This window comes from Acartia tonsa, chromosome 12 (genome assembly GCF_053477335.1).
Source record: "Acartia tonsa isolate MP-2025a chromosome 12, ASM5347733v1, whole genome shotgun sequence".
NCBI classification, from domain to species: Eukaryota; Metazoa; Arthropoda; class Copepoda; order Calanoida; family Acartiidae; genus Acartia; species Acartia tonsa.
Genome location: NC_137271.1, coordinates 47686982 through 47707388, shown reverse-complemented (window position 1 = coordinate 47707388; position 20407 = coordinate 47686982). Strand labels below are relative to the sequence as shown.

General features: G+C 30.2%; 2 protein-coding genes across 2 annotated transcripts in view; one reads left to right on the top strand and one right to left on the bottom strand.

Moving 5' to 3' along the window:
• LOC145333965 (gamma-aminobutyric acid receptor subunit alpha-6-like) overlaps positions 1 to 11017 on the top strand; it is a 162902-nt gene extending 151885 nt beyond the window's left edge. Inside the window, exons 20-21 of the mRNA XM_080179226.1 lie at positions 952 to 1063; positions 7465 to 11017. The gene's annotated coding sequence lies outside the window, so the exon portion shown is untranslated. The remainder of the gene's footprint in view (positions 1 to 951; positions 1064 to 7464) is intronic.
• Positions 11018 to 13393: 2376 nt separating this feature from the next.
• LOC145333739 (uncharacterized) lies at positions 13394 to 19523 on the bottom strand. Its single transcript, XM_080178960.1, has 9 exons — positions 19426 to 19523; positions 18815 to 18845; positions 18546 to 18656; positions 17993 to 18088; positions 17212 to 17349; positions 16007 to 16096; positions 15448 to 15546; positions 14624 to 14731; positions 13394 to 13710 (listed from the first exon to the last, which is right to left on the bottom strand). The coding sequence occupies exons 5-9, from the start codon at positions 17333 to 17335 to the stop codon at positions 13523 to 13525; spliced, it is 609 nt and encodes a 202-aa protein (XP_080035086.1). The 5' UTR covers positions 17336 to 17349; positions 17993 to 18088; positions 18546 to 18656; positions 18815 to 18845; positions 19426 to 19523; the 3' UTR covers positions 13394 to 13522.
• Between the last annotated feature and the right edge of the window lie 884 nt (positions 19524 to 20407).

Here is a 20407-nt window from a genome sequence, read left to right as displayed (position 1 = left end):
TGTGTGTGTGTGTATTTTTCCAAAGGATCTCTCAATTTGTAATCTGTTAATAATTGCTCTCCTTTGCAGTGTGGCTTCTCATAGGTTTAGGAAGGTTTATAACTATTTTGGACAAGTGTAGTATAACCCTCCGAAGAGAATTCAACCCTTTAAAAAATAATCCTCCACCTCTAATTTTTTTTCTTTTAAAACTAAAATTGCCGCAAAATATACTTGAAACATTAAAATTATGAAATTTTTGCTGTTAAAATTGTTTTCATAATTTCAAAGCAAGTCAAAACATCTTGCTCACCCTGTACATTTTAGTGAAAGTTTGTACATAGTTTTATTATTATAGAATTTCTTTTGTGTGTACTTTTATTTAGAACATGTTTTATAGAGTGCCAACAAATCTACATTTAAATCCATATGTCTGTAAAGGATAGCTATGAGTGTAAATTCATACATATTGGAATCGTTCTATTGCTTTCAAACCATGTATAAAGACCCATATAGCATTTTTTCTATCTAACACCAAATACTGGGCATGATGATAAGACATTTGTTGTTATAACAGATTTGTTAAGTTTAATTTTAATGGATGTTATCATCCTTGTTTAATTTTTTTGTTGAAATAAGCACCCCAATAGTTTTAAAATTTGTAAATATTTATTATGTAGGGCAACGAAATATGTATACATTCTTTAAATAAAAATAGCTTAAAACCATAACAGTATGAAGGGGGGTATTTTAATGAAATGTAGATCCTAATTGAATCATTTGTTAGCTAAATCTTAAGAAACTATATATCAAAGTTATATACATAATTGTCCTTGTTTTTGGAGGGATTTTGTTATAAATATTACAAAAATTAATTAAAACTCTTAAAACTGAATCCAAATAAGTCCTGCTTAATAAAGAAAGATATAATATAGAAAAAGACTTCTTTTACAATATTATCTTTTCCTTTAGAGTAAAGGCGTTGATGACCGACTATCCATAAGACAACCAACTCCTCCCCTCTAAGACAAGCAACCCAGCTGCGCACCTCAGAACATGGACAAGCCATTGCACATGAGCGCAGGTCATTCATTTATATAGTTTATAATGGATATATTATTACTTGGATCTTACATGCATACACCAGATTTTCATGTTTTGTAATAAAATGAAACTTGCAACGGGCTAAAATTATGATTCCCAATTTCCATCCCCTTTACCTCTACTAGATGAACAAACTGATCAATACACAAGTTCCACGTTACCAAGCTAAAGTGACGAAAAAGTTTTCCCCTGTGATAATATCCACGTATATTCTACATCCATTATTTTTATTCAAAATATGTCCTAGAATAGAAAATATTTTTTTTCAAATAGTCTTTTATTGAAATACTGTATAGTAGCTAATTTTCAACCTTAGAAGTAGTTAGCTTAATTTTTAAAATAATTTTTTTAAATGGATATCGATTGTCAAGCGCAACTCTAAAGTCAAGCTTACTCAAATAATTACATTTTTTCTATATTTGTATCCTTTCTTTATGAACTACAGGGTGGGAGGAGATATTTGATTTCAAATTTTATATGTATTTTAATTATTAAGGATATATTCTCTTTTTTAGGCTAAGAAATCTTAAGAACTTAGATTGCATGTATATATTAATAGATGCAAACTAGCAATGATAAAAGATTTTCATACATAATTTATAAATCATAATCTACACAAAGGATCAATTTATCTATAATAACATAAATCATAGCATTTTTCCTATATTTACTTCTTTCCTTATAAACCAGAGGGAGGGTAAAGATATTGGACTTTAAATTATACTACCAACTGGTACCCAAAGATTTTCATTCTATAAACTTTGGGTACTTTTTGTAATCTGAATTAGTTGGTAAAAACTAGCAGTGTTCAAACCTTTCCATAAATAATTATGTTCTCCACAAGGGTATCATATTCAATTTATAGTCCACCATTGTCTTATCCCTTAAGATCCCTGATAAACCATAACTACAGAGATAGGCCAATACACAAAAATTTCTTACAAAAATTCTAAAATTCTGCCGTTCAAAGCTGAGGGATAGGGGAGAACTTTTATAAACTCTTAAATCATAAACTAATGAAAATGAAAAAGCCATAAAAGCAAAGTTCAAAGTCTTGTGTCGTCATAGAAATATTTAATAATATTTACATTACCCCCCCCCAAAAAAAAATTTACCCCGGGGTAAAGAAAAGGTAGATTTGATTCTCATCATTGGGGATGTATACCATTGTCTTATCCCTTAAGATCCTTGAGACCTATTGTAGAAAGTTAAACAATTAAAATATGTGTTGCAATTATAGCACCTGTATGGTACCCAATGTTTTATAACAAAATAAACTTTGGGTACTTTTATTAAAATTTGATTGTTTTATAGTACAGACTATTAGTGCCCAAACTTCTCAACCAATATTTTTTTTCATCTACTTTTAGGTGTATTTAGTTTATCCTCATTGGGGATGTATACCATTATCTTATCCCTTTGGATCCCTGAGACCTATTGTAGAAAGTTAAACAATTAAAGTCTGGCACTAAATTAAGAGGCATTTACAGATAAACTTTTTGTCTGCTGCAAGTTTGAAGAAGCGTAGCTACTAATAAAATGTTTGTGTAAGTACGCCTGTTAGTCGGTAAATTTCAAACATGAAGCTTCTTATAGAACCTTATAAAAAATGACGTCATACAATACAAATGACCATTGATAGGCCAGTATACATTTTACCATTGGTCAATATAAATGTATACTGTATCATTGCTTTTCAAACAAGCCTTTAGTATTTGCTTAGATTTTATCAAAATATGGCTTAATGCTACTCCCCTAGAGGCCTCCAGAAGCAACTAAAATTTTTTCTTTTCAATCTTCAATGTTAAAATCAGCTGTTTACCTGCTAGGCGTTTTTTTTTATTTTTGAAAATTTCTCTTGGAAAGGTGGTGGTACCCTCCCTTAAAACAGCTATAAACCTTCCCAGGGCCTATAAGAAGCTAAATTGTAAAGGAGAAACATCCTGTTACTTTATTATAAGGATTTCTGGAGAGTTTAGCATATTTTTTATTTAAATTTTTATTTTTATTGTGTGGTAGAACCTATTTTAAACTACCCAGTAGATCAAGAATAAACGATAAAAGGGCAATGAAAAAAAACTACAGAAATACTACTTCCATAAGTTTAATTAAGTTCATTGTACATTTCAGTGAGTTTAGAAATTAACTAAAAATCCCCGAAATCCATGGATCCTATGGTATAAGACAATGGACGAAAAATTGTTTTACATCCCCAATGATTATGCATAAAATTATCCCTTTTGTCGATTACATTAGTGGTTGTAAATTTGCACACTCAACTTAATGAGCCAACCAATTAAATTTTAATAAATGGTCAATGAATAAAAAAACGTCAGTTTGAAACTTTGTGGACCAGTGTCATGAACAACCCACTGTCCCCTACCTCCTTTGTGTACAAAATCCGACCCTAAATCAACCAACCACCCTTTGAATTGGCAGTTCTAACAAAGCTTAACAACAAAACTTTAAAGTTTAAAGTGCGTAAAATTGCAAAAAGTCGGAAAGTATTTCAATTACTGAAAAAAGTTACTGATAAGTTTTAAGACATTTGTTTGATAAGTCACACAAATGTGGCTGTTTATTTTTACCAATGTGTTTTTAATTATTTTTTAACAGTAGATATTTTTTTTTTCCTCCATTTTTTCAATACTAAGAGATTTGTATTTAAAGGGATAACAAAGGGGAAAAATAGCCTAAAACATCCCAATGCTTGTAACATTTTCAGTACTCTTATTTATTGGCTTAACAACTTTGTGACTTGAATTTATTGAATTTTGATTGGTTGGTTCAGGCAGTTGAGTGTCCAAATCTAACCACTAAATGTTTTGGGATGTATGGGGATGTACATCAATATATCGTCCATTGTCTTATACAATTAAAAGGAACCATTAAATCAAAAATTCAATTAACCCTTTACAGTCGGGCCCCTTGCCGCACCTTAATCGGTCGGGGGGGGGGCGTTCAACGCCCCCCCTAATTATCTCAGTTCCTATTAGAGCTAGAGGGCTAAATTTTTTTGTGCAAGTCCCCTGTTTGATATTGAATTTCCGACCTTTTATAAGTCCAAGTCAATTTTCGCTTCCTTCACCCTTTTATTTAACAACCTTTGTTTTTAGGTCTTTTTTTACTTAAAAATTTCAAACGGCTGTAATTTTCTTATTTTTGAAGCTAGAAGAAAATTTTTTTTCCAGAAAATGTTTATCTTTATGTAAATTTTACATTAGAAATATCAAAATATAAATTTCAGCGGACGCAGCTGTACTTGGCAGCTGCCAGCCGCCGCAGTCGGCGGTCGGCGGGAAAACGGCGGCGGGTCTTCATGAAATTTTAATACGTTGTGTAGACATGTAAGAAAAGCTTAAGTTTAAAATTTGAAGTCTCTAAGTCAAAAATTGAGGCCACAGGAGCCTTTTAAAGATTTCTGGAGACCTGGAGGATCAGGACCTGCAGGATCATACCTGGAACCTGAAAGTGACTTGAACACCTGTATTTCATATAAGGATGTACTACTAGAGGATTTTTTAGTATTTTGGTATGATAAAATGCTTTGTTTTAGTCAAAAAAATATTTTTGCTCTTTACCTAGATGACCCTGCCAGGTTTGCTGGCATCCTGTGCCCGCCAGGATGGAGATATTCAAAAAATTCCAACTCTCAGTTATGTGTCATACCCATACTTAAAAAGTCAAGCAGTTTGGGCTCTTTATCTTTCACACACAGAAAATGAGATAGAAAAAACCGGATGGGGGGGCGTTCAACGCCCCCCCCCCCCCCCGACCGTTAAGGGTTAAAGTCTCCAAATATTTTGATCCAACGAATAAGACAACATTCTTACAATAATTTGTAGAATAAAGAGTCCAATATCCCCTCCCTCCCTGTAGAGTATGACAAAATGTTATAATCCTTCAGAATGTAATTTCCTTCCAACATATATTTGAATGGATTTTCTGAAGATGTTATACATAAAAGTATTAAGATAAAACTGCAAAAAAAGTACAAAAAGGATGTAATTTAGTATTTTTAGGCACCTTACAGTTATTTATCCTATTGTATTCACAGCTAGCTTAGGCCAGGTACAAATTTACCTGAGGATACCAAAGAAACTAACTAGCTGGGGTGTTATAGGAAGGTATTGTGAGTGCATAACCACTCTTACTTAAATCGTAGCTGTACCTTTCCTACTATGATTTTTTTCAAAATACATTTTCTTGGCTGCTGGGTTTCAATTTTTCTTTCTACTATAATTATGAAATGAATTGTTTGTTTCAGTGAGCTAGTTTACAAAGTTTAAAGAGCAAATCTAACTGTCAATTGGATATTTTAATCATATAATCCAATCCATCATAAAACTACTTTTCTCAGATGTTCATTGATATCTAAGCATTCAACAACAAAAAAAATTAGGTCTCTACCTTATACACAAAAGTCATAATGTAGAAATTCAGATTTATTTAGATTTTTTCATACCTACAAAATAATGACATTGAAAAAATAGAGGGGGGGGCTAATTAGCCCCCCCCCCCCCGATCTATAAGGGTTAAGCAATTTGAAAATTGAAAAAATAATTTACTGTATCTTTCACTCAATTAATATGTAGCTGAACAAAGTGCCTAAAAAAATAAGCCATGTGGCGTCATAAAAATGAGGTAGATGAGGGGAGAAGTGCGAAAGAAATCTCTAAAAAAAAGATGGATAATACATTATTTTTTATTTGACGTCATAAGGCTGATTTGATTTGATTTGATTTGTCCAGCTATAATCAAAAGTAAACATGGCTAAAATTTGGTTAATTGGTCATGACAATGGATATGTTATTACTAGGATTTTACACCAGATTTTCATTTTCTCTATTAAAGTTAAACCAGCAGCGGGCTAAATTTATGAAACCCCCATACCTCTGTTTGTCACATTGTTCCCCATATTATTGTATGAACGAAATATTCAATAAGTGAGTTAGCAACCTAAATAATATCCACGCATGTTCTACATCTATTGTCATGGCTGACATATTATTGACATAACTTTAAATTGTCTACTAAATTACATTCAATAAAAGTAATCATGGCTGACATATAATAAAATAAAAAGTATTATATTACAATTACTACATACTTATGTTGATATAACAACTACATAAACAATTTGCAAAAAAAAAGCTAAAACTAGCAAAGATTATTATTTTGCTAAGACAATCTAGTTAAGATTTTTTTAAGTACATAAGATTAAATTAGAATTTCACATTTAAATAGAAAAGTTATTTCATTTTTAGTTTTATTTGTATGTTTATCTGTTGTTTTATATTAGGATATTTATTTTGTATATTATTGAAATATTGTATTAGAAATTACATAGTACATAAATACATATCTAGGCATATTGTAGTAAAATAAGACCAAATAAATTGAATAATGAACATGAGACATATATGTTGTAGAAAAAAAGAGTGATATGTAACACAGTTGAATATTGATTTATTTGAATAATTATAAAAATATTTCAGTATAACTTCAAAACCTATTAATATTCACTGGATTAAAACTGGTTCTAAGTCATACTGAAAAATCATGTATTGTATTGTATTATAGCCAGTGTTCAACGAATATTAAAATAAATAATCATAATATTAGTACAAGTTTTGTTAGCCGGATCCTTCAGCCCTTGTGCCAAAAAAGACTGGTTTAAATCTCATAGTTTTGATTTTAATGTCCATGGAAAGCTGTCTACAATATGATGCAATAAAATATTATTTGCTCTGTTATAAAATACTCATCATTATTTGTTTTTATAGGTTTATTTAGATCTCAATGTTGTCTTGTAATAATTTGAATGGGAAAATATGACAATCCTAAAATTTAAACTACTTCTTTTTTAATCTGTGTACAATGTTTGTTTAGACTTTTTTTCTCTGTATGTGTATTTTAAGTTATTGTAGGTTTATTGTAAAATTTGTAACTTTGTGATGTATTTAATTTTGTGTTTATCAATCTAAGCTAGTTAATTTACTGCAAGCCTACTAAAGACAAGTCAAATTATGAAGTTTTGGTTCCTATTTTTAATTTTTAAGGCAGCCAAACTCATGGATTCATTGATAGAAATACGAGATGAAACAATAAATCAATCTATCCTATTATTCTCATGCACCAAATTCTTCTTTTGATTTATATTTATTAAATACAGGGGTAAAGAAAGGGTTTAAGAGTTAATGTCCTTCTTTTAGTGATTAAGAGATATATTTTCCCCATTAGAAAAATGAGCATAATTTTCAAAAGATAAATTTACTCTAATGAAGTTTAAATACCTGAAAAGAAATTTAATGAAAAGTCTAAAATTTTTAATTGAATTTTTGAAGCTAAAAATGTGTTAATTTTAAATTATTTGTTTAGGTCTGAATGACAATCAATGTTGGTAGGGCCCCATCAGACCAGTCAGACCAGTCCACCGCCCCCCATTCATCAGCAATGGCCTTAATCCAGCCCGCCCACTCACCAGTGCTCCCACCCTCAATCCACACTCACCTCTATACTGGTTGCCAGAAAAGAAAAAAAATGAACATTTTCTTGTGCAAATGAAAACAAAAAGACACATAAATCTATGAAGTATTGTAAACAATATCAAAATAAGTAGTTATATATCAATGAAGTTTTAATATAGTGTCCAACAAAAAATATTATATTACTCCCCTCCAACAAATATAAAAGTGGTATATACTATACTATTACTCTATATTTAGGTATATATTTAGGTTTTACTTTGAATCAAGGCAAAATGAAGTTAGACAAATTAAGGTCAAAACAGCATGAAAAAATTTACAATTTTTAATTTTGTTTTCTTGCAAAATTTGATAAAAGATTGATTTTATTTATAAATACATGATTGAAAAGACTTTTAAGATTTTTGAAACATTCTACAATAAGATGTTTTTTTGTGATGTTTTGGTCTAAGTCTAGCCTAAAATTTGCTAAGTACATAACACATATTAAGTTAAAACTAGTCAACTATCATAATCATAAAGATAAATATATATTAAAAATTGTCTATTATTGTCACAAGTCTTTGTTTTAGAAAACTGGTTCTAAGATGCATATTATGTTATTTATTGATTTGTACTATGCTCAGCAGAAAAATATAACAAAGAAAATTAAATCAAATAATTTAAGTGCCCTATTTAAAAATAATTAACTAAATTAAAGAAAGTTCTTATAGATATTGTTTTCTATTTTTATTTAATTAGGCTAAGAATATGTATTAAAGTGTCTTTTTAAATTATTTGCACATTATATCTTGGTAAAATCGCCACAAAAACCAAGCAATAAAAAATCAACAAAATCAAAAGAAAAAAAATCATAGATTATTTTTTAAAAACCATAATGTTTCTGACAAAAAACATCTACACCGATGTAAATATAATAAAAACTAAAATGTATTATCCTAATACTAAAGTAACAGGATGTTTGTCTGTCTTTTTGTGTGTACTGAAGGATCTTGCTAACTGCTGAACCGATCAGGCTCTCCTTAACAGGTTAGCTTCTCAAAGGTCCCGGGAAGGTTTATAACTATTTTGGGTAAGGGTAACACCACCCTCCAAAGAGAAATCACAAAAAAATCGAAAATATATTAAATATTCCGCTGCATAGTGTCGCTAGCGTAGTGGCGCTGAGTAGAGACATGAATTTAACAGCTGATCGTAACATAGACAAATTATTTCTCAAATTAGATATTAAAAATTTTAAAAAAACATTTAAATGCCACTAGAGGCGGCCAGGGGCGTAACCGCTAGTAATAAAATATAACAGTCACCAGTATTATAAATTAGTACCATGTATTGCTTAATATTATGATTATAAAAAAAGAGACAAGGACATCTGTGTACATAAATAGTGCAGCAATAATAGAAAAAAATATAAACTATAAGCCAATGATATATATTTACTGCATTGTATTATAGACAGCTTTCCTCAGATATTAAAATGAAAAATTAAAATTAAAACCAGTTTTGTTAGCAACAAGGTGCCAAAGTTCCTGACTAACAAAACTGGTATTTTTTATGATTTTTATCTTAATATTCAGGGAAAATTGTCAGTAAAACAATGCTGTACATGATTTTTTAGTATGGCTGAGAACCATTTCTGATCAACTGGATATTTGTCGGTTTGGATGAACGTAAAAACAAACCGTTATTATAGAGTAGCTGGTTTACTAATATATATTAATTAATCTTTTTTTCCATTCTTTACATAGCTAGTAAATCATATCTCAAATTGATTATAATCATTATAAAATTGAATGTCAATTCATTTTATTTAAAGAAAGCTATAATCCATCCATCAAAAATATATAAAAAAAAGTTTAGATAAGAAAAAGAAATATGTGATAAAAAAAAGAGTAAAAAACATTTTCAAAATTTCTCAAATTTTCTTTTTTATCATTCAAATAGAGTTTAAAATGACAATTGTATCATGTAAGTGTTGCAGTATTAATATTTTTTTATTCAAGTTTATTTAAACTTAAAGGACTTTAATAAACCAAAACTATTAATGATATGATTAATAACATGAAAAATATTTAATACATGAATACATTTGTTTTCTAATACTTAACTTTTTAGTCCTTCATGTAAAAGATATTTTAACAATTATTTAGAATCTTCACTGAAAATCTTTTCAAAGTAAGTTAAAGTTTCTATTCAATGTAATAGAAAATTTTTTTATTCAATAGGATTTCAAATTATTTGCTGTAAGCTTACATTCTTTTTAATTCTATCAACAATATATTTTAATGTTGTTTTTTTTTCCTAAAACAATTATATTTTATCCTTATATTGTAATCTTTGATTCAATTAATTTTGCTTTTGTTGATGTTGTCATTCTTGTTTTAAGAAAACATGGAACAATTACACTGGTACCCAAAGTTTTATGATTAATACCATGTTATTTTATTTGTTGCTTAATAATTTATATAAGAGGACGCCAATTGTCAATTATTTATAATGAATCTAAATTATATTATTTCTTCAAATGCTATTTAAATATTGATATGATTTTATTTTGCATTATTTGTTTTTGTATAAATAATACTTATTTGTTCTAAAAACTTAAAGTAAGAAGGTAAAAAAACATGATTTATTTAATTACCATACAAAAAATACTGAAAAAAACTTATTTATATGTAATTTTATTTAGAGAAAAATATTGCTCAATGTTAAGCTTATTGTATAAAAACTATGAATCATAAAGTAGATGATGTAAAAAATGAGTAAAGAGTGAGAAAAAATCACACCTCCAAAACACACTTTTGAAAACAATAAAATTACCCAGTGATGGGAAGAGACATTGGGCTGTTTATTTCACTAGTACCCAAAGACTTCTTATAACGTTTTCTTATTTGTTGGGTACTTATTTGTTGGGTACTTTTGATAAAGAGAGGGGTAGGTTTCTGGTAAAATCCGTAAAGGTTATGTGTTATAAGTTAAAAACAGTAGTAGAACGATAAAAATTTATGTTAACTTAAAAAAAAAAAAATGTTGTCTATAGTTCTTTTGAATAAGAAATACACATATTTAGTGAATATTATCGTTCTACTACTATTTTTAAGCCTTAAAACACACACCTTTACGGATTCTACGAGAAACCTACCCCTCTCTTTTAATTGGTTTGTTAATTTAGTTGAGTGTCCACACATGTTTCAACCTAATTGTAATCTACAAAAGGGATAATTTTGTGTAGCATAATTGGGGATGTACATCAAGTTATCAGCCATTGTCTTATCCTTTTAAATACCTGGTTCTCTAACTGTTTTCAAACTTATGTAAAGAAGGGTTAAATTATGATGTAATAAAAGTAAATATGTAAAAAAAAAACTATGTAATCATGTTTTAAAATTATAGATAATATGCTTTCATTATGACATAATAATAATAAACGAATGATATATTTTCAATGTTTGATTCTAATTTCTTCTTATTTTTGAATAATACCATTTTATTGACTAGCGGCTACGCCCCTAGAGGCCTCTAGTTGGGAAGAATTCGACCTCCAACCCCCTTTTGATTTAAGTTTCAATAAGAAAAAGTTTTTAAAAATTTAATGTGGTTTTTTTTATGTTTTTAGAGGCGATTTATCCTGGAAGGTTGGTGGTTCCCTCTCCAAATAGTTCTAAACAATCCTAAGACCCATGAGAAGCTACATTGTAATTGAGAACCATATCGTTCTAGCGGTTAGCGATATCCTTCTTTACCGACAGACAGACACACATTATGAGGATTGTTTTCTGCTTCGCTACTGAGGGATACTGATATCATTAAACTTGTTGATAGCAAAGTTTTACTAGTAACTGCAAGACAATACCAAAAGGGGTGTAAAACCAATAGGGGTGAAAAAGGGGGAAGGGCTGGGGAGGTTTTTTTGCCACATGCTTTACCAAATATACTTTATAACAAAGTAAGAAATAAATGATTATATCATAGTACATTTCTTGTATTCAGAAAATAATAATTTTTGAAATAGCAGTTTGGAAGACGTCATTTAGGCCAATGTTAGCAACTTCATTCTTTAAGCTTTGTTTATTAGCATGATTTATCTAAATTTATTTTTAAAAGCAAAGCTACTTAATATATTACTTTGTCTGTACGTCTTAGGCATATGGATGTTGTTATTCTTGTTTCACTTTGTCTTCCCTAGCTCGGTAGCTGTGGCTGAGGGTGGCTTCAGCTAGGTTTAGGTCTAGGATAGCTATGATTTAAAATTGCAGATTTTGCCCATAAGTTGAAACTGCCGTTTTAAACTTATGTTTAAAAATATGTGTGACTGTCAGTGAGGCTTATGTCTAGGATTCTGATCCTAGTCAAGCTCCAAGGGTTCCTACGCAATCATAATGTGCTTGTCAAGTTTTTTATAGCAAAACTTTTATATAATTTGTGTCTGTCTGTCTGTCTGTCGATAAGGGATAGATCAAATAATAAATAGCAATTCTATGATCATAACCAAAATGTCTTAATGTCCATTTCAAACATGCTTTTTATTTTTGACAACAATTATTAGTAGCGAAGCTACTCTATAATTCCGTCTGTCCGTCCGTACGTCCATAATTAATGAATTGGTGGAAACGTGATTTTTTCGGCTCCTATTCAAGATAAACAGCTGAAAATTTTAGTGAAGATTCCCACTATATATGCCCATCTGATATATACATTGTTCTGTCCGTCTGTTTGTTATTTGGGGTGCTACATCGATTCCTAGATTTTTACGTTTTCGTGATTTTCTCAACTCCTTTTCAAGATAAAGGGCTGAAATTTTTAGGGATTAATTTATTTTATATTCTACATATTTTCACCAAGTTTTATCATTATTTTTTTTGTTGATTGGGATGCTAGATCAATTCCTAGATTTTTTAGGTTTTCATAGTTTTCTCAATTCCTATTCAGGATTGACGGTTGAAATTATCAGTGATTGAATATCCTCATGTATTACATATTTTCATTAAGTTTCATTAATATTTGTGTATTAATTGTGGTGCTAGATCAATTCCTAGATTTTTAAGTTTTCATGAATATAAGGTTGCGTGATTTTTAAGGTGTGATGATTTCCCTATTTTACCAATATTAATATTTATTATATAACACTGCTTTATAGTATTTTTTTCCTGATATACAATCATAATTTTTGAGCTTCGCTACTTATGGATGTTGTCATCCTTGTTTTTGTGATATTATTATTCTACTTACCTTATTTTTGAAATAATAATTGGTGGTACATATATGTTTAAATTAGACATACAGGCTTTCTTGATGGAAAAGCTATAGGGTTGATAATATTCTTTTCTAAATTGTGCTTAGAAGTTGTATAGCCTACGAATAAGAAAATGTTACTAGTGGCACTTAAGGGGGTCCTTTAGTACAAACAGACAGACAAACAAACAGACAGACAAATAGAGAGACAAACATCCTGCTACTTTATTATAAGGATTTTCTTAACAAATTAAATAACACAAAAACTATAAATATTATTTTATTTTCTAAAAATATTTACAATTTTTTTGGGTTTCCCCATACCCCTCATTTGTTTTTGTTTAAAAAAATTTTGGGGGGATAGTAGGTATAATCTCTGAAGAGTAGAGACCAATCTGTTCAGCAGTAACCTTTTGGTTACAAAAAAGAAGACAATTTTTTGGGCAGGGTATATTTTTTTTTGCAGGTTGAGGGCGATCCACCCAACAAGCTTAATATCACCACAGGACCCGTAGTATATTCCCTAAAGACAAGAGCCAAAACGGTTCAGCACTTAACTGGAATTTACAGCCAGATAGATGTAAACATATTTGAGTGTGTAGTGCAGCAACACTATGATAACAATATATTCATTAAAACAGAATGGTTGACACTGACAATAATAGAGAAAATACTTAATTTTCTAAGGGGTAGTTTCTCAAAATGCATTTAAAGATTTTTTATGTTACCATTTTAATTAATTTCTCAAGATTGTGCGGTAATGTCCAAAAGAATGTAAACACTAGTATAAACAGAAATTCAAAAATATTAGAAGAGGTATTATATATCAATATAACAGTATTCGCTTCATTAACTCTTTCAACTGCAAAATCATGAATGATTTCTGTAATTCCTTTCCTGGGAGCACCTTGATAAAAAAAATGCAATATCAATAATCAAAATATTTATTTTATAACTGTTTAATAAACTCTAATGAAAAATGTTCTGGCATAATTCTGCCTACCTACATATGGGCCAAAAAACAAAAAAAACCTAAATATCAATTCACATGCAGGGCTCTCCTGCCACCTTAACCTACTTCAATACAGGTGGGGCTGCTGTTCATGACACTTTAACAACTAAGGGGGGCAAATCCTTTTAATGTTTTTAAACACCCAAGGCATTTGATAAATTAACACCATACAGAAACTAACTCTTGGATTGCACAACTTTCACCTGGAAGTCCTAACTCTGCATAGCAAAAAGTTGTGGCAGTTTTTTGGTAAAAACTCCCCCTAATCTAAATACTAATATGGTGAACCTGACAACGCATCAGCATAAATTATTTTTTACATTAGATTAAATGTGCCCTGTGTTGAGCTACTTATGTGGGTTAATAGTAAACCAAGTAGCAAACCCAAAACTGTAGCTCAACATGTAGCGCATCCGTAGTTGTCTGGGAGAAGTGATAGGCTCTAATCTGAGCCTGACACTGGTTCATAACTAAAAATGATTCCAACTGCTACCCTGTCATGTGTGCAACTTAATTAGTTAGAGTGGGGGGAATGCATTGGCCCATAAACAGGTGCAACTCATTACAATGCACAATTAGGACTTCTCAGACAAAGATCATGCAATCATAGGGATGGTTGTCTGTTGGATGTTACTTAAACTAATAACTTTGGTCATTAGAGTATTGCATCCCATTATAAGCCTATTCTGCTCTGGATTCTCTATCTAGATAATCACTTATAAATCTAAGGAGAATCTTGCTCTTATGAGGTAAGGTAAGGTAAACCAAGAATCAAAGTATTCTTTGTTTTAATTAAAAATGAAATTACCATGTTTTCTAAGTATAACTGCTATTTCTTCTTTGTTAGGATTTTTTTCATAATATTGCGTATTTTCGTCATAGATTTTCTTCCGAGTACAATCCAACGCAGTATCACCTAAAAAGATAAATGTTAAGAAAAATTAGTGAACATCTATTTTTTCATATCATTGATTTAAAGTAACTAAAAGCAGCTAAAAATTTCATTTATTCATCAAACCTAAACATCGTATCATATATCAAAGATAGGGCAAAACAGACACTTTAACTGCTGAAAGACTGCCACAAGTAGACCCAATACCCCAAATTTCAAGCCTTTCAGATTCAATAACAAAAAATTTATGGACATTTGAAAATACATTTTAGTTGGATGAAAATTTTTAAAGATTTCCTTTGCTCATTATAAAAATTTCATTATAGATTATACTATATTATATATATTGGGCACAAAGTTTGAAAGCCAATTTTTACAAAATATAAACACCCCTTTTATAGTCAAAATATCTAAATGAAAAAAAACTTAAGTGATGTCCCCATTTGTCCCTTTTGGTATGGTTGTTCCCTAGTGGGTTTGTTTCCTAGTACTAATACTATTGCTGACAACCATTATACCATTATATTTCAAAATTTTTCTTCTACACACATTTATTGAATCAGGAATTTCCTTCATAGTGCCTATTCTATCATATCAAACCCCTATGGTATTTAGATTAATTAAAATAAGAGTTATGGTAGTTTTTGAAGTGTTATTTTCAACTGTAGATCAGGTAAAGGTAGGTTATATTTGGTCCAGGGTAGCCCCTCAGGGTTAGGGCAAGCCTATATGTAACTTACCTTTGTTATCTCTGGCATTGACATTAACTCCATGTTTAATAAACATTTTTAGTCCAAGTTTATTATAATTACAAGCTGCATACATAAGGCCAGTTTTTCCTAGATTTTAATAAATTAGTTCAATATTTTGTTTAAATATCATATAGAGGTAGTTATCAGATAATAAGGGAAAAAGACTTGATGTCTGTCTTTAGCTTAAGATCTCTGTAACTGCTCTACACTTCAGGGAATATACCCACTGGCCCTGAGGTGGTTTTAAGCTTTTTTAATGTAGAAAAAATATCTCCCCTTACATTTTTTTCCTTTTTTTGTATGCAAAATCTAAATTGGGATCTACTCTTTAGAGAATATAGGTATTAGTCCTATAGTGGATTTTATGTATTTTCTTGGGGATTAGGGCACCCCCATATCCCCTCCGCCCCCCCCCCCAAAAAAAAAATAATTTAACACCCTGAATTTTAAATAATGGATTTCAAAATCTGCACACTAGCATGCAGCATCAGCAGTCACACTAATGTGATTTAAAGATAAAAGCTCTGCTAATATCTGAGAAACAAACCATCATAATCTCTAGCATTGAGATCTGCTCCATGTTCCAGTAAAAAATTGAATACCCCTGGATCTCTTGCAAGCATAAGACTAGTTGCACCTAAATGTAACTTTATTTAAATCTATTCTATTAATCTAAATACTTTTTTTGATTATATACAGGGTGCGCCACATAAAACCGGACTTTTTCTAAATTGTAAACAAATTAGCATAAAATCGTCAATTTTATAGATTTTATTAAATTTTAAAAACTGGGAAGTAAACTAGGTATATGACAATTAGATCAATGAATAAAATCGCCGCCAGCATCAATCACCGCCTCTATCCGCCTCCTCAACCGCCGGCAGTCCCAGGTCAAAATGTACCTGTCCAAGCTGGCGAAGTTCTCCTTGATAGTGGCAATTAGGAAGGTCTTTGTGGTATGAGCACGTCTATTGGTGCATGCTTCAAAGTAGCTCCAGGCCCAAAAGTCTATTGAGTTAAGATCGGGCTGCTGGGAGGCCACATTTTCTTAGGATTGTGAGTAACCGCAGAATCCAAATTCACCCAACTTTCAAGCTACCCTTTGGCACGGAGGCCTTTATTTGGACCACAGTTGAGCTAGAAAGACGTTCTATACCTTTTAAGAAATGGCATGAAGATTCAGCTAGGGTTGTCAGCGCAACCCATAGTCTAAAATAAGTTTTTAAGTTCCATATTTTCACAATTTTACACGATTTTTGACGTTTTTGACATCTCTAAATCTGCCACGTTTCACTTTGCCGGATAACTACGGCCAAGCCATTTTAGATAGAGAGCTCTAGTCTTTTCTAGTGTCTTACTTATGTATCTAACAGTATCCCCAGCAAGTTGCATAACTCTACCTCATCTACAGATGGGCTGAGGTCCGATTTAGTGGGCCCTAGTCGAGAATCCAGATTATATCACCAGCGCATTTCGAATCTGCCTTGTTGAACTTAAGCGCGGCCAGCTCGGAGTACGAGCCCATCTTCGTCCAAAGATTTTTTTGTGCTTGAAGGTCATTACCTAAGCTTTTTATAGTGGGGTCAAACGTCCTGATTAGTCAAGTAGTTTTGACGCTATGACCGTTTTAAAAAAGTCCGGTTTTATGTGGCGCACCCTGTATATATTTTTAATTTAAATTATTCAACAAAGTAAATTTTTAAACAAAATATATACAACATTTAATTATGTAACTTCATTTATATTACCAACCTTCATTATTTTTAGCATTGATATCTGCTCCATATTCCAATAGAATTTTGATTACTCTTAGGTCAGGTGGTTGATCAAGGACATAACCAGAATAGGTTTTGAATTCATGAGAGGAAATCCTCATGAGACTAGTCCAACCTAAATTAAAATATAAAAGTAAAGAAAATATTATCTAAAATTCTTAACCAACAAATATCTACATCTCCAATTTTAACAAAATCTTATAAACAAATTAGGAATTACGCATTTGTACGGTCCTAGTTGACTTTGTGGTTCCTTACTTTTGTATTACAATTAATAATTTCTATTTTTATTAAATGTATTTAACCATGATAAAGTTAAATAAATGTTATGTTATGTTATGTTTTGTAAGTGAATTTGAGCAAATATAGTCTGTATTAGGTTTCATTAAAACTAAAGATGTTTAACCCTAATTGATTGTGAAGGAAGTTTAAGGGGGGAGGACACACACCCTTTTTGTTTTTTAGCTTATATTATTTCTATACATTATACAGACCCCAAACTCAAGACTTTATAAGTGGAGCAAGTTTTGACTGGCAATAAATTTCCAACTATAGCGGTGCATCACCCAAGTTCAACCTGAAATCAGGGAAGGAGGAATTACAAAAGAAAATATTTCATGCAGTGTTTAAAAAAATGTGATACAAAATAATCATAAAATATTTTATACTTGTTTAAGTTGACCTAGGAATAATCAGATTACCTCCAAATAATATTTTGTGAACTAGGCTTCGATATAATTTTACCCCATTTTACTTACCATGATCATTTATAGAATCAACATTTGCTCCATGTTTTAGCAGTAGTTGTACAATTGATAGGCATTCGTTTTGTGTTGCAACATGAAGAGGAAATTCTGAAAATAAATAATAGTTACTGCATAGGATACTAACTGCCACTCTGCTTTTCACATAAAAAATAAAGAACCATTATGATAAGATGGATTTTTTAAAATTTTCCCTTGATCCTAATTTTTCTCCTATTCTGGAGAACAAAGGTCCCTGATATCTTGAAACAATAATTGATATCAAATCAAAATAAAAAGTATTTCCTTCTTTTTTCTTTCTGATATTTAACAAATTATGTGTAAAAATTGCTTGCTTCATAAATTAAAATGCAACTATTTAAAAGCTCATAAAACTTCTCTTAAATAGTTGATAAATTGAAATAATCCTCAAATAACCTGCAATAAATTAAACATATTAACAAAAATAAGCATAATAGTTATTAGAAAAATTAAATGTTATAGTTGAAATAGTTATTTACCTAAAATCTTCCCCATAACTAACTTTATTTAGATTTAATCATTTTACCTCCATCTGTATCCTTTACTTCTAAGTTAACACCTTCTTTTATCAATTCTTTTATCAATTCTTGTATTCTGCTTTCATCCTCCCCACAATTTGCAGTTTCATGCAATAGTTCTGAAAATAAAATTTAATATTTTAGGGATTTTGCAAAAACAGTTTCTAATCCTATAGTATTTTACTTTTCTTTTCACTTTGTCAAATTTATTATATCCCATTTACCATTTAATGTAAAATTAAGCAGCATGCATAATGAATGTAAAACACATATCTACCTTTCTCCAATTCAGTTGGTGCTCTTTTCACCTAAATAAGTAAAAATATTATAGTAATAAGGTAATACTATATTAATGAGAAAATGTTATATTTTGACCCAAAAAGTAAAATTATTTTTTATTGACCTTAATTGAGAAAATCATTTTTAACAATTGACATTTCTTTGAATATGCCAATAAAGCTCTTGCTAAAATATCAAAGTCAGATAATATAAAAAACTTATTTATATAGATTTACATAGTACATAGTTTATAAAAAGTCTATTTTGGTTCCTATTTCATAAAATTCCAGTTAGAAACTAGACATACCTTTCTCTCTTACTCCCCCCACCCCTTTTATTAAGCCCCTACATCTTTCTTTATCACATTAAATAAAAAGTTTTAGAATAAATTGGGCCATACTTTATAAATATAATTTGTTATTACTTTGGTGTTTTTACTTAGTTGGTAGAAATCAAGGATTTTTATGAAAAATAAGAAAACCTATTATGAATTGGGCTTTAAAATGATAAAGTTGTTTCTAAGAGTACTTTTACTCATTATCTAATTTACAATATAATATTAAAAGTTCAAAATAAACACTTTAATTTTTGTTTTTTTATGTGCAGTACCTGAATTTTCTCTGTAAAACTACCAGTTGTGAAACACAGCAAACAAAACTAAAAAATAAATTACATTTTAAAGACTAAATAGCCAATTTTACTTAACTCAGATTACTATATTTTTCCTTGGAATCTTAATTTTGATTAAAGAACAATACAGAATTTTAGGGTTAGGATTGTATTGTAAAAAAGGAGAGACAAATGTATTCAATGCTTTTTGAATTACTAAATTAATCTGGAAAATGGATAAAATCAAGTTATTTGTAGTTTTATATTAAATACAGATATGCTTCTAGAAGCCTCTTGTGGCCTTTGAGATGGGGTGGGGGGGGAGTGTTAACACCCCCATTTAAATTTATTTTGGGAGAGATAAGATACCATCCCCTAAAATAGTTAAAAAACCTTCCCTGGACCTAAAAGAAGCTTCAATGTAAAGGAGAACTATATCTGTTCAGTGGTTATTGAGATCCTTTGCTAAAGACAAACGGACCTTACTACTTTATATAATAGGTTTTGTGAGTATACTAGGGGACATTTTTTTGTAGGGGCAACTTCTCTCAAAAATGCTTATAAACTTTCCCTGGATCTATTAGTAGCTACAAAATTTAGACAAAAAGACACACAGACAAACATCCTGTTACTTTTATTTATGATATCTTTAACTTTAAGCTAATCATTTTTAACTCACACAGACATTCCCTTAGTGAGAAAGAAGTGAATAACTAAACAAGGATTACAACATCCATAAGTAGCAAAGCTCAAAAATTATGAATGGATATTAGGAAAAAAATTACTATAGAGCAGTAATAAAAAAAAACATTTAACATGATAAAATAGGTACAACAGGAAACCTTTTAAATTATGCAACGTTTAAAATCACAAAAACTAGGAATCAATCTAACACCTCTATTGATAGACAATTCTTATTGAAACTTCGTGAAAAAAAGTAGAATCTAAAATTGATTAACCTCTAATATCTCTACCATCTATC